The 16,269-nt window shown below is 33.7% G+C and overlaps 1 protein-coding gene across 1 annotated transcript; it reads left to right on the top strand.

Moving 5' to 3' along the window:
* The first annotated feature begins 2,063 nt into the window (after nucleotides 1-2,063).
* LOC125660299 (mucin-2-like) lies at nucleotides 2,064-14,472 on the top strand. Its single transcript, XM_056149983.1, has 7 exons — nucleotides 2,064-2,126; nucleotides 2,214-2,400; nucleotides 5,692-5,884; nucleotides 6,101-6,118; nucleotides 6,747-6,850; nucleotides 9,347-9,414; nucleotides 9,536-14,472. The coding sequence occupies exons 2-7, from the start codon at nucleotides 2,236-2,238 to the stop codon at nucleotides 12,276-12,278; spliced, it is 3,291 nt and encodes a 1,096-aa protein (XP_056005958.1). The 5' UTR covers nucleotides 2,064-2,126; nucleotides 2,214-2,235; the 3' UTR covers nucleotides 12,279-14,472.
* Nucleotides 14,473-16,269: the final 1,797 nt, after the last annotated feature.

Here is a 16,269-nt window from a genome sequence, read left to right as displayed (position 1 = left end):
TGCCTCGATTTAAAACCTGATTATACGCAGAACAAGCACTTGTGTATCGAATCAGTTGAGAAATATAAATACCATATGCAGGTGATAGTGGAATGTTGTATATCTTTAGACTACGTCTAGGAAAATGGAGCAAATAAAACAACCAGAAGTAGAAACAAAAGACAGGAAGAACGAGACGGCGACACAGAATTATCCCATACCATAAAAACACTTCTTTCAAAGGAGCGACTGAACCCTAATGCACCGGATATATATACCGAAATAGACGACATGGATATTAAACTAATGAATTGAATCAAGTAATGCAAAAATAATAATGAATTTTATCGAAATGAAGCCTATTTTTGATTGTGGAACTTGTCCAAAACCGAGGAAGAAATTACTTTAAATGAAGAGTTTAGTTTTTACCGATTCTTATGCCTTTCTTTTCATACCATGTTTGACTACATATTACTCCGTTTACCTGATTAAGACGGAGGGCTCACGGTGGGTATGACTGGTCAAAAGGGGATGCTTACTCCTCCCGAACAGCTAATTCCACTTCTGGTGTTAACAGTAGTCCATGTTTGCCCTGTTGGTCAATTTTGTATTCATTATAGTATTTTCATGCATATGATCACTATTATCCTCAGTCCTCACTTTTTTGTACCACTCTTCCGAGCACTTTAACTGAATCTTTGCATATCTTTGAGAAGGTATGGCATACATTGAGAATGCAGAGGGGGATACGTAAAATTATAAATAATAGTTATTATATAACATACATTGTTCAAGAGAATGCAGAGGTGGATAGGTAAAATTATAATATTTTGACATTGAAAACTTTGTCAAGTATCTTTTTAGTGAATATATGCAGATTGAGTAGAAAGTAATCTGGCAAAATTTAAAACCACCTGCTAGATTCGAGCTCACAATCTAGAGATCGACAGTCTTACACATTAAACACTGTGCTAACTAACTACTGAATTAGAATTATTATGGGTTTAATTATAGGGATGATAGACTTTAATTCCCTTACAAATACATGTATGTGTCAATACGTGTATGCCATCCACTTATATCGATAAGAAAACAAATTCAACAGTCATTGTGAATTTAGATATCATGAAGGATCCCGATCCTTTGTTAAATAAAAATTCAGCTTCTGTTTAAGTAACGACATTAATGGTTTCTTGTGAGGGCGGGAGTGTTGTTTTCTTTCCTTTTTCTTCCACATGAAAGGTAAAGATAACGAACAGTCATCAATCTCATAACTCCTAAAACCAATACAAAATAGATAGTTGGGCAAACACGGACCCCTGGATATACCAGAGGTGGGATCAGGTATCTAGGAGGAGTAAGCATCCCCTGTCGGCCGGTCACATCCGCCGTGATCCCTATATCCTTCCAATAAAAAGATACACACTAGTGATCATCTGGAACAAAATATGATATCTGGAAACATCAACTGTAATAGTATATCAATACAGCATGTCTTATGCGTATTGAAATATACACAAATATCCAGGTATTTAATTAAAGATGATTAAATCTGAGTTTAGTAGCATTGTTAATTATTTTGTAGAGACGCTGAGGGAAATAGTTTTCCTCTCTCTGGGAGGCCATGGCTTTGCTATTTCCCTTATTCTCGGTCTTTAGCTGTATGCAATTGACTTCTTATCAAAATGCCGTAACGAATTGAAGATGGTATATCGGTATATTTATTAATCGATATAATTTTGCTTGGAACTTGACTGATATCAAAATATGCTTGCTGATGATATATCCATATAATATCAAATATTAAACATGCTGTGTGAAATATTGCGGTTTAAAAATCTTCTGTTTTAATATTTTAATATTTACATATACAAAACACAAATGACGTTGATAAACAATACGCAATAACACATTGATAGAAAGCAGTAGTTGCCTTTATGAACATTTAAAACGTTCAGAGATTAGATGAAATAAATTACATGCTTGATTTTCTCCCTTCGTCGAAAATAAATACAAAGCAAGTGGAAATTTTTAAATTTCAAAGTACCGAGATAATATCTTCACTGCGCAGGTGCATACAAAAGTTTTCAACATCGATTCGATAGCCTACCAAGGACACACATTTACTACAAATCTGTCAAGAAAAGGTAAGTTTCTTATTTGTAAATCTGTTAAATGTTCTTACTAGTGATGGTGTCTCCAATTACCATGAATTTGAATATTTTTTTTATTAGCAAAATTGACATAAAAAAGCCTATGGATGGAGGGAAGTACAATAGATTTGGCCGGGACACCTCCACCTCGGTAAATACAAATGTGGATTTCGAGGATGTTACAGAGAACATTGACTGCAAAAGCGACTGTATGAACAAGGTTACCAGCGAGGAATTTCGCAAGCAGTATACCGATTGTCCCCTGAAGGTAAGTGAACATAATATATTTATTCGTATTTGCTTGTAATATTCAACTACATTTTGGTTAGAGAAAGACACATAATAAACACTGCTCTTTTAAATTTCAAAGAAATATATATATATATATATATATATATATATATATATATATATATATATATATAAAAGTGAAGACAAGGAACAGTTTTAGCATAAAATGCTTCTCAGATCAACAACGTTAATCTGTTGAAGCACAATATTAAAACCAGTTTATTTTTTTCACAGAGTATACTTTGTGAACCGGTGGTATATACATGTATAGACCTTTCAATATTCATTCTATTCTTCTTCGATGATAACTTCTGGATTACAACATTAATATTTTCCATTGCATATTACTTTGATTTTGTGTTCTAGATATATTCTGAATTTTTTTAAATTGTACTTGAAATAAGCACAGTTTAATAATAATGATTATTGTCTAAAACAAGTCGGAATTTGATTTAGTTAAATCAGTATGAACTTGGTATAAATGATTATTTCTTCCTTAAACTTTGCCTTGGTCCCGATTCACTAGCATATTCATGTAACCGGTTGTTAATCAATTCGTGAATGGAACTTCCTTTGTCAAAGTTATGAGTTTTGTTGCTAAGCTTAATATTTCCTGTTAAAGATAATGGAGTGCATACCCACATATCCAAATACAGGTTAAGAATTCATATTTCCCTGTTCAAATGTTCTCATTTATTTTTGTTTTTAAAACATGGACAGAAAACTATTTTTGATTGATATAATTTCACAAGATCGACGTTTCATAGATATGATATTAATCACTGTTCGTTATCGCATGTCAAACTTTCATATGACAAACTTTCACATGACAAACGCTGGGAGTTACTTATATTTCCTATCTATAATTAGTATTAAACAGAATATCCTGATGGGATTTTCGTCATCATTACGGTACATTGTAGAATGCACATATTTGATCTGTATCAAAACTTTCCGCCCAACCTTAGAAGTTAGTATGATATTTTAAATCAAAATGAGAATGGGTGATTGCGTTAGATATTGGATTAGATATATCCAATTATCTAACAAATAAAAGGCATCTAAAAATAACAAATTATAGAAAAACTTTATCTAAATGAATCTCGCAGGAAATACATGTTATATTTAAACAATTATATTTCTGTTGACGAAAGCATGATTCAAAATATGAAACAAAAAACACCTGGTCTTGTGTATGGTGTGTTTATAGAGGTCAGTCGAGATAAACGGTATCAAAGGAATGTTTTCCGATAAAAGAAACCAAAAGCAAAAGAAAAAACGATTTCATTATACGTGGGTTTCTTAGTAACTTGTAAGGATGAGTAACATTTTTTCATGGATGTTTCATAATTCTGTCCACATACCATCGAATATCTTCGTGACGCACTTAAAGAAATATAAGTATCGAAGAAATCGTGCGGGATTATCCGATGATATACTTTTGTTTATCACTATAAACTTAGTTAGAACAGATTAAAAGATAATGTTAAATTTACGACTGGCACAATCTATCAAAGATTGTACAATATTTTATTGTGTTCTCAAAGGTATTGGGAATGTCTAAATTGCTAATATCTAAACGGAAAGTGGTCTAAATATCTGTTACACTAATAAATAGACTGATATGACATAATATGAGAATAACTTCAAAATTCAAATTTTCAAAATCTCGTTTTTCTCCGTTCCTATTGTAAATACAATGATTTTCATTAGCAGACATTAATGCATTTTTTTTTTTAAATTGCCGCCACATACAATTTCCTTTGGGTCAAATGCTGTCTGACTCATACTGATTGTGAGGCCGTTCTTGGAACACTGATTTTGACTACGGATAATTCCATTTATCTGATCAAGATATAGGGCTCACGGCGGGTGTCACCGATCTACAAGGGATGATTACTCTTCCTAGGCACCTAATCCTAACTCTGGTATATCCAGGGGTTCGTGTTTGCCAAATTCTCTATTTTGTATTGCTTATAAGAGTTATGAGATTGATCACTGTTCGTTATCTTGGACTTTCATATATATATGAAAGAGTGAAGTAACGAACAGTGATCAATTTCATGAATACCATAAAAAATGCAAAAAGTAGAAGTAGGGCAATCACAATCCCCTAGAGATACCAGTGGTGGGATTAGGTACCTGGGAAGAATAAGCACCCCACTTGACAGATCACAAACGTCGTGAGCCCTATATCTCAATCAAGTCGATGGATTACTGCATAGTCAAAATCAGTATGGAAAGAACGGCCTAACAATTAGCATGAAACACATCAGACAGCTGTCGACCCAGTAATACCTCGTATTTGCAAACTAGATCATTATAACTACCAAATAAATTGCGAAATGCTGACTTTGAACAATACTTTGAAACCCCTGTTACATCAACTTGTTTGTCAGTAGCCTGCCGCAATTTAAAAGCTGATCATACGTATAACAAGCTCTTGCGTATTGAATCAGTTGAGAGATGTAAACACCATATGCAGGTGATAATGGAATAGTGTTACATAGATGAAGAAAGTTGACGATGAAGAAACTGAAATCATCCCGTTTGTCATAATTTGTCATGTATTTGTATAATTTGTCATGTATTTGTCATGTATTTCTTAGCATTGATATATCATAATACAGAGGATATAACTCCGAATTATTCATATTTACTAAATCTTTTCTCTTATATTGTTTTTGAGATTGACATTGCTTTCATTTGCGACAATGAATAAATGTTTGTTGCAAACTAGTTCGATCCGGTTTATTACCATCTGTTCGCGTAATTAATACCAAATCTGGAGTGTCGTCAAAGGGTGCAAAAGATTGCAATAAGGGTGTGATATTTTATTACTTAGATATAATTTGTATTCTTAAAAAATACATAAAAATATCAATATACACAATGAAACCCGGGTTATGGATTTTTTCTGCAATGCGTAAATTGCTACTTTCAACAGCGACGAAAGCAATCTAATGTTTAATTGACAGAGGTAACTTACGACGGAATCCTTTTGACAAATTGGGAAAGTTAACAATACGTGTTTTATTTTTGCCATTTATGTCCGTGTCTTTTCTCTCCACATACGATATGCTCGTCGCAGCTCAGCAATCGGTCAATCTTGTGCCATTTCATGTTTATCAAGATATAGATATGCTGAAATGTAAGATATTCCATGCTGACCAGTCAGAAGTAACAGATTAAAGTGCATGCTGGTGATTACATATACTGGCAGCATGCTTCAGCTTCCTACACATCAACTGTTTTCTGTTTGTTATAGGCGACTATACATCATGACATGAGGCATGCTTCTCGTTTTTCTATGGAAATCGAAGGTTTTATACACACAACAGCGAAACCCACCAAATACAAACGACAGATCATCACAGCCATTATCATCAGCTGTTTAGTCATTCTGGGAGCAATTACAGCAATTATTGTTATTTTTGTGAACAATTCAAGCAATACAACAGGTACTGAATTTCAAAACAGGAACAAATCATCCAATTTCTACTAACTGAAAGATTTCCTTTAGCTAGTGCAATCATATTTAGTTTACGGATGGGTGTGTACCGTTATCAGATTCTGAGATTGTCCCTTTACTGATATAATTCACAATCACAAGAAAATCTCTCTATACTATATCATAAATGTAATAAAATATGAAATATTTATCATTTGTTTTCCAGATACATTCAGTCAAATAAGTAAGTATGTTAAAACAACGAATAACGATTCCACGCAAGTCAAACTCATCATATTTGTCAACGTTCATTTCCAATCCAATGACTTAAAAGATTGATTCCTTGGATTTATCCTATTTGTTATGATTGAATACCATATGTATTAATTTACATATGTACTTAGGGCTGTCAAAACTGTGATACAGTTTCAATTTCTATAAATTTCATGGGATATATTTAGACCTCCCGTGATGAACTTAGAATGAGAAAGTGATTATAAGGAGCAGTGATTAATCTCATAAATACCATATACGGACCCCTGGACACATCAGAGGAATCTAAGAAAAGTAAACATTCCCCGTTGACCGGTCGCACAAGCTGTGAACCCTATATCTTGATCAGGTAAACGGAGTAATCCGTTGTCAAAATCAGTATGTATTGAACGGTGTAGCAATTGTTATGAAACACGTCAGACAGCATTCGACCTAACGACAGACTGTATTTGCAAATAAGATCGTTACAGCGGTCTAAGAATTTGCGAAATGCTGACTTCAAACGTGATCGTTGAAATCCCTGTTACAAAAACTAATTTGTCAGTAGCTTGCCATCTATGAATTGTGTTTTTTTTCAGAAATGTTTGGTTTTATTTCAGCAAAGATTGATGCTCAGTTAAAAATAAATCAATCGTTCAATCAGCAGTTCAACAACTTATCATCTAGGGAAAGTAGAAATTTCATAGATACATTTTCCACTAGGGTAAGATATCATTTTACAAAATTATTACCATTTTAGCTCTCTTTAATGGAAATTCTTAATTATTGATATATTCAAGGCTTCAAACACCCAAAATGCGGTATTGGCTATGTCCACTGGCCCAGTGATACTTGTACCCGGGCGGATAGTTGTAGTTCAAATAATAACCATGCACTATTTCTTTCGAAATCGTCTTGTTCACTCTTGGATATCAAACAACCAATCTGGGTACGGAGTAACAATAAGATAAGCTTTTACCGAAATTCATGGTGTCTGAGTCGGGGGCCTTGGTGCTAGTGCAGAGCTCCAAAGTGGATATAATGAAAATGCGCGATTCTTTTTAAAAAAATCGTCTTCTTAGCTCTTGAACAAAAACAATCAAATCGAGTAGTTAGTTATTGAAAGAGAAGCTTGTATTGATATGCAATGTATAGTCTTTGAGTCAGGAGTTCTAACTTTAGTGAACAGCTTTATAGCTTATAAATTATAGTGTTGTTTCTATTAAAATCTTTTAACTTCTGGATATTGAACAACCAAACTTACTTCATATTGATAAGGAGCGAAATCTCTACCAACATTATGTAAAACTTATACGGTATCAATTTTGAAGCACCAGATGCGCATTTCGACAAATCATGTCTCTTCAGAGATGCTCAACCGAAATGTTTGAAATCCGAAATAGCAATGAAGTTTTAGAGCTATTATAGGGAAAACAGTGTGCCAAAAAAGTGGAGTCAAATTCATCTAAGGATAAGACCTATGCGTGAGGGAGATAATCCTTAATTTTGAAATGAATTTCTAAATTTTAAAACAGCAATTAATATATATATCCGTATTTTCAAGCTAGTAACGAAGTACTTAGCTACTGGGCTGTAGAGACCCTCGGGGACGAACAGTCCACCAGCAGAGGCCTCGACCCAGGGGTCATAATGTAAAACTTATACGGTACCAATTTTGATGCACCAGATGCGCATTTCGACAAATCATGTCTCTTCAGTGATGTTCAACCGAAATGTTTGAAATCCGAAATACCAATGAAGTTTTAGAGTTATTCTAGTGGAAAACGGTGTGCCAAAAAAGTGGAGTAGAAACTTGTGGCCTCTGGTAATGGGTTCTGGTGCCTCTGTTGCACATATAGTAAACGTGTGCTTCTCAAAACATCAACTTGACTACTGGACACCAAACGACCATTTTGAGTACATGATAAAATGAAGAAAGCAGCCTCAATGTAAATCAGGAATTGTATAAAATTCATGGCTCCTTGGATTTGGGAGTATGGTGGCAGAGCGGGACTCTTATGTGGTTCTTATAATGAAAATGCATTGTTTCTGTTAACATTGATATCTTGATTAAACAATATAGCTTGTCAATACATGTAGTAATATTGAGGAGAGAAACATGTACCAGCCATTTCCCCATTGATTTTGATATTAAGGTGGGGATCAATGATTTGTGGGTCTCCATGATTTCTATGAAGGGTATAACTTTTTAAAATTGTAATCGTTATATTTTCTCATCTTTAAATCTTTAGAGCTGTGTAGCGTCAACATACAAGACAAAATATTTTACATTGTAATCAACATTTACTGTCTCCAAGCAAATAATCATGAAAGGTACCACAAAATGTTATAGAGACACCAAAATCATCAATGACTCTTAAAATGACAATATTCAGCTAAGGAGTATACATTTTCAAACAATGAAAATTAAGTAATCACCTTTATAAAAATCTTGTTCTTTTTCTTGTTTTCCTAATGGTTATAGATTACTATAAACTTAGATGTGTATTATGACAAAACAGGAAATAACGTGTAGGTAGACAATGCATGTTACTGTAATAATGAAGAAAGAAGCCCCTACCATTTATGTTCCCAGAGTCAGGGACTTTGATCAGGCTCTACAAATTTGATGAAGGGCATAATTTTCTTTCAAAAGTGATACACCAGTTACCACAAACACGCATAGTTTACCGCCAGACGAGTAATGCCTATTATTTCAAAATATCCAGCTGCAAAAGCCATACCTTGTACTCTGTAAATGATGAATTTAAAAACAACGATTACTGTAATGAATACATGTATCAGTAGATGATATAAGATAGCAATTTAGAAATTGTTTTAATTCTTTATAGTTTGATATTACTATTTGATAAATATCGTTACATTTTGACTAACTTGATCAATTCCTCAAGTTCTCCAATTCTCCTCGCTAACAATTCCAATGTTCTCTCTTTCTCCATTTGTTTACAAAATCATATCGTCTGCTTCCAAGCCGAAAAAGTCCGAGGTACTCCGAATGAAAACTACAGAGGTGTTCCAGGAACGTACGTTAAAGGGTGAAATAAAGGGTGCCGATATAGGGTGTGTGATAAAGGGCGCGTGCCTGTGTTCATATCAGGGATGCTGAAATCCTGTATTATATAACAAATATATGATAACCAAATTTAATGTTCATGTTGCTCTTCAATCATCCATTGATTACATGTGTATTGACGTTTAGATGCAGAGTCAACTTCGACGTCATAAAGATATGGAAAACCTGATAAACTGCACAGTGACAAATCTTCAGTAAATATGTTTTTCTTTCAAGCACTAAAATAGAAATATAGTAAGCAACCAATTCCCTATTCGTAGGAAAATCCACGGTTAATACGTTTACTGTGTTTTCAATATGATTTTTTTTTTACAGGAAAGGAAGCATTATCGTGATATTTACATTATATGTGGACACCTCAGCTCAACAATCAACGAAGACATTTGACACGACCTTAATTCAAAATAATTTGAAATCTGAACGGGGAACACTGGAAGTTGGAAACTTTACTGTAGTAGAAAACAGTGTGCTAGTAGTTAAAATCACAATGTATAACCAAAATGGCCTAATCATCCAGAAAACTACAACGAATGGATCAGTGAATGGAATAACAACAATACAAAGACCAAGTATTGGGACATCAAATCCCATATCATCTACAACAATCAAACAAAGTTACTCATTTAAACCAAGTGGTCAAACACCAACTAAAATCATCACAATTCCAAACACTACAACTCCAACAACAAGAAATAAAACAATGCTAACAACTAAAGGAACCAATATGACAGTTCGAACTTCTACTACAACTGCTACAACTACTACAACTTCAAATACTACTACAACTACTACAACTCCAATCGCTACTACACCTCCAACGAAAACCACAACCCCAACCACTACTACAACTCCAACAACTACTACAAATCCAACAACTACTACAAATCCAACATTGACTATAGCTCTAACAACTCCAACAACAACCACTACTACAACACCAACAACTACTACAACAACGCCAAGAACAACAAATAATCCACCACCTACTACAACTCCAAGCACTGCTGTTACTCCAACAACTACTACAACACCAACCACTACTACAACACCATTCACTACTGCAACCCCAACTATTGCTGCAATTCCAAAAACGACTACAACATCAATCACTAGCACAACTCCAACAAATACGACAACTCCAACAACTATTGTAGCTCCAACAACGACTACAACTCCAACAACTACTGCAACACCAACCACTACTACAAGTATTACTATAACTTCAACCACTACTACAACTCCTACAACTCCAACAACTATTACATCACTAACAACTACTACAACTACAACAACAACTACTACTAAACCAATAACTACTACAAAACCAGCAACTACTAGAGCACTAACCACTACTACAACACCAACAACAACAAAAACTCCAACCACTACTACAACTCCAACACCTACTACAACTCCAACCACTACTACAACACCAACCACTACTACAACTCCAACAACAACAAAAACTCCAACACCTACTACAACTCCAACTTCTACTACAACACCAGCCACTACTACAACACCAACAACAACAAAAACTCCAACACCTACTACAACTCCAACCACTACTACAACTCCAACCACTACTACAACTCCAACATCTACTACAACATCAACAACTACTGAAACTCCAACCACTACTACAACACCAACACCTACTACAACACCAACAACTACAACTCCAACACCTACTACAAGTACAACCACTACTACAACACCAACCACTACTACAACTCCAACCACTACTACAACACCAACCACTACTACAACACCTACTACAACTCCAACCACTACTACAACACCAACCACTACTACAACACCAACCACTACTACAACACCAACAACTACTACAACACCAACAACAACAGAAACTCCAACCATTACTACAACACCAACCACTACTACAACACCTACTACAACACCAACAACTACTACAACACCAACAACAACAGAAACTCCAACACCTACTACAACACCAACCACTACTACAACTCCAACCACTACTACAACACCAACAACAACTACAACTCCAACCTCTACTACAACCCCAACAACTACTACAACTCCAACCACTACTACAACTCCAACCACTACTACAACTCCAACAACAACAAAAACTCCAACACCTACTACAACTCCAAGCACTACTACAACTCCAACAACTACTACAAATCGAACAACTACTACAACTCCAAGCACTACTACAACTCCAACAACTACTACAACTCCAACACCTACTACAACACCAACAACTACTGAAACTCCAACCACTACTACAACACCAACCTCTACTACAGCACCAACCACTACTACAACTCCAACAACAACTACAACTCCAACCACTACTACAACACCAACCACTACTACAACTCCAACCACTACTACAACACCAACAACAACTACAACTCCAACCTCTACTACAACCCCAACAACTACTACAACTCCAACCACTACTACAATTCCAACCACTACTACAACTCCAACAACAACAAAAACTCCAACACCTACTACAACTCCAAGCACTACTACAACTCCAACAACTACTACAAATCGAACAACTACTACAACTCCAAGCACTACTACAACTCCAACAACTACTACAACTCCAACACCTACTACAACACCAACAACTACTGAAACTCCAACCACTACTACAACACCAACCTCTACTACAGCACCAACCACTACTACAACTCCAACAACAACTACAACTCCAACCACTACTACAACACCAACCACTACTACAACTCCAACAACTACTGCAACAACTCCAAAAACTAGTATGACATCAACCACTAGTACAACTGCAACACCTATTACAAATACAACCACTGCTACAACACCAACCACTACTACAACACCAACAACTACAATTCCAACACCTACTACAACTCTAAGCACTACTGCAACTCCAAGAATTGCTACAACACCAACCACTACCACAACACTAACAACTACTACAACTCCCACAACTCCAACCACTGCCACAACTCCAACCACTTCTAAGCCAAGCACCACTACAACTCCAATAACTGCTACAAATCCAACCACTACTTGAACTCCGATAAAAATTACAACTAAGAACAGTACTACAACTTTAACCACTACTACAATCCTATAACCATTACTAGAACTCTAAACATTACCACAACTCCTACCACTACTTCAACTCCACCTATTACCATAACGCCTACGAGTACTACATAACTCACTTCTACAATTCCTATCATTAAATCCAATTAAACACATCACTAGAATTGGCGCACTTTCTATAATAAGAAAAGCTTCTTCGATTTCAAATACTACTAAAACTTCCAAGAACTAAAAATAGTATCAAAAATCCAAACAATTACAGAAATCAAACTACTACTACAACCACTACTAAAATTCAAACAACTAATTCAAATCTACCCACTTATACACCTCAGCCACTAATGCAACTAAAAATATTGCTATCATTTCAACATATCCTACAACAGCAAAAATACTAATTTGTTTTAAAAATTACTACTACAGCACCAACCATTAACACAACTCTAATGATTACTACAATTGCAACCACTACCACAACTCAAACCAGCACTAGATTTCCAAACATAACTACAACTCGTATCATTTCTACAATTCCAACCACTCCTACAACTGAAATCATCTTTTAGAACATAACTACAATTCTCAATACTTCTAAACCTAGAACCACTACTATATCTCTAAACACTAATACTAATCCCACTATTACAACTGTAAAAATTACGAAATTTCTAAGTAGTACTACAACTTCAAGCATTAGTAAAACACCACAAAAACCTACAATTAAGACATCTTTAAAAACAGTGCAGCATTTCTACAACTCAGATAAATACAACTACTAAAACTTTAAATATTTTTACAACTCCAATAAGTACTGCAATTTTCAAACCATTTTCAAACCATACTTCTGCCCCAACTATCTCTACATTCCCCCAAAATACAACACTAAACTTTACAACTCAAACCACTACATCTTCAACCACTTAAACAACATCTACTACACCTGCAACCGTTAATACAACTCCAACCTCTATTGTAACTGCCACCACTACTACAATTTAAAATAGAATTACAACTTTAATTACAACTCAAACTTTAAATACGTCCACAACTCCTTTCACTAATACATGGACAACCCCAGCCGCTACTCTAACTCCATTCATACTTCATTTCCAGCCACTACTACATCACAAAACACGATTACCACTACTACAACTCCAAGACGCACTATTAAAACTCCAATCCGTCATTCAACTCATACCTCTGATACAAATAAAAGTATAAAACAAATCTATCGCCTCCTATAATTACAAAAGCTACTACAATTTAAAAACATTACTGCAATGTCAAGCCCTTCTACAAATCAAACTACATATACTACTACAACTCAAACCATACCTTCAACCACTCAACATACAGTGCTGCAACTCCAACTAATATGACAACTCCAACTAATATTACAACTCCAACCGTGACTAATTCCAAACACTACTACATTTCAATCCTCTTCCACAACTTCATCCAATAGTCAAACTATAAAACATTAAGTAAATACCACACTTAAAACCATTACTACAACTCCAAATATAACTTTAATACTTACCCTAACACCTCCTACCACGCTCACCACTATTACAACTCCCACTGGTACAACACCACCAATAGCTATGAAATCTTCACCCGTTACTTCAGCTCAAACCACGGATACAAACACAAACACTCTTACAATTCTAAATACTGCCACAACCCCTAACCCTAATACAACTAGCACAACTGCTACTACGTCAACCACTATTACGACTCCGACGACAATTACAGTTTAAACTATTTCTACAATTCCAATGATTACTTCAGCTCAAAGCAATGATACAACTTCAAACATTTCTACAATTCCAAACATTACCACAATTAAAATCATTACAGCTTCAGCCACTACTAAAGTGTGTAGCTCCAACCAGTACCACAACGTCAACCACTACTAAAATTCAAACAATATTATAACTCCAACCATTGCTATAGCGTCAACCATTTCTACCACTCCAACCAACATCACTAGCAACCAAAGCAGAAATGGAATATGAAATTGTGCCATGCGTTTCTATTTGTTCAGTATGTCAATATTATCAAAAGAATAGAATTATATGCTTTTTATCATGCAATATAAACTATACACTTGGTGTAAATTATACAATTTAACTCGATTGGATTAAAAATCAAGCTAATTTTTTATTTATCTATTTATTCAATATACGGGCAGGATAATACCCCCTTTCAAACATTTATGATCACGTGGCGTTGCAACCTGTTAGAAAGTAAACAATTATAAATATAAATGTTGGCTGAACAAATTCAGCGATAAAACACGCTCATACGGGGAACGGTATATGAAAAACCACAAACATGTGAAGACTCGTGTTTAGAATAAAATCCTTTTTAATACGATTACATATAGTGAACGAATTCTTCTTCAATGATGTTTCTAATAATACTTTTTATGCGCGCTTGTGCGCATTCACCATATACGTCAATCCTTCATAAATTTGCATTAGAAAATCACCCGTTTTAACCTTGTGTTGAAAAGATCAGCACTTTGTTAATAGCAATCAATTTGTCGAAATTGTCAAATATGACCATTTCACGTAGTTTATCTTACTGAAAAAATTTTGGTCTGGTCTCCAACATCGAAAAAATGTTTTTTAATACAGTACGTAACTACGTATACCTGTAAAGATAATTACTGGCATTCATGGTCAGCAAGAATAATTACAGTATATAACATGAATAATTACAGTATATAACAAGAATAATTACAGTATATAACATGAATAATTACAGTATATAACATGAATAATTACAGTTTATGACAAGAATAATTACTAAATAACAAGAATAATTACAGTATATAACATGAATAATTACCGTATATAACAAGAATAATTACAGTATATAACAAGAATAAATACAGTATATAACATGCATAATTACAGTATATCACAAGAATATTTACAGTATGTAATATGAATAATTAGTAAATAGCAAGAATAATTACAGTATATAACATGAATAATTACAGTATATAACAAGAATCATTACAGTATATAACATGAATAATTACAGTATATAACAGAAATAATTACAATATATAACATGAACAATTAGTATATAACATGAATAATTACAGTATATAACATGAATAATTACAGTATATAACATGAATAATTACAGTATATAACAAGAATAATTACAGTATATAACATGAATAACTACCGTATATAACATGGATAATTACAGTATATAACAAGAATAATTACGGTATATAACAAGAATAATTACCGTATATAACAAGAATTACCGTATATAAAATAAATAATTACCGTATACAACATGAATAATTACGGTATATAACAAGGTTAATTACAGTATATAACATGAATAATTACAATATATAGCAAGGATAATTACCGTATATAACATGAATAATTACAGTATATAACAAGAATAATAACCGTATATAACATGGAAAATTACAGTATATAACATGAATAATTACAGTATATAACAATAATAATTACAGTATATAACATGGATAATTACCGTATATAACAAGAATAATTACAGTATATAACAAGAATAATTACAGTATATAACATGATAATTAAAATATATAACATGAATAATGACAGTATATAATATGAATAATGACAGTATACAACATGAATAATTACAGTATCTAACATGAATATTTACAGTTTATAACATGAATAATTAAAATATATAACATGAATAATTAATATATAACAAGAATAATTACAGTATATAACATGAATAATTACAGTATATAGCAAGAATAATTACAGAATATAACAAGAATAATTACAGTATATAACAAGAATAATTACAGTATATAACATGAATAATTATAATATATAACATGAATAATGACAGTATATAACATGAATAATTACAGTATATAACATGAATAATTACAGTATATAACAGGGATAATTACAGTATATAAC

The sequence above is a fragment of the Ostrea edulis genome, chromosome 9 (assembly GCF_947568905.1).
Source record: "Ostrea edulis chromosome 9, xbOstEdul1.1, whole genome shotgun sequence".
NCBI classification, from domain to species: domain Eukaryota; kingdom Metazoa; phylum Mollusca; class Bivalvia; order Ostreida; family Ostreidae; genus Ostrea; species Ostrea edulis.
Note: the sequence above shows the minus strand (reverse complement) of the source record. Positions and strands in the feature narration are given on the sequence as shown.

Coding starts and splice junctions, on each gene's coding strand:
- LOC125660299 (XM_056149983.1), top strand. CDS start 2,236: ATGGATGGAGGGAAGTACAATAGATTTGGCCGGGACACCTCCACCTCG. Junction 2,401..5,691: donor ATACCGATTGTCCCCTGAAG/GTAAGTGAACAT, acceptor TGTTTGTTATAG/GCGACTATACATCATGACAT. Junction 6,851..9,346: donor TAGATACATTTTCCACTAGG/GTAAGATATCAT, acceptor ATTGACGTTTAG/ATGCAGAGTCAACTTCGACG.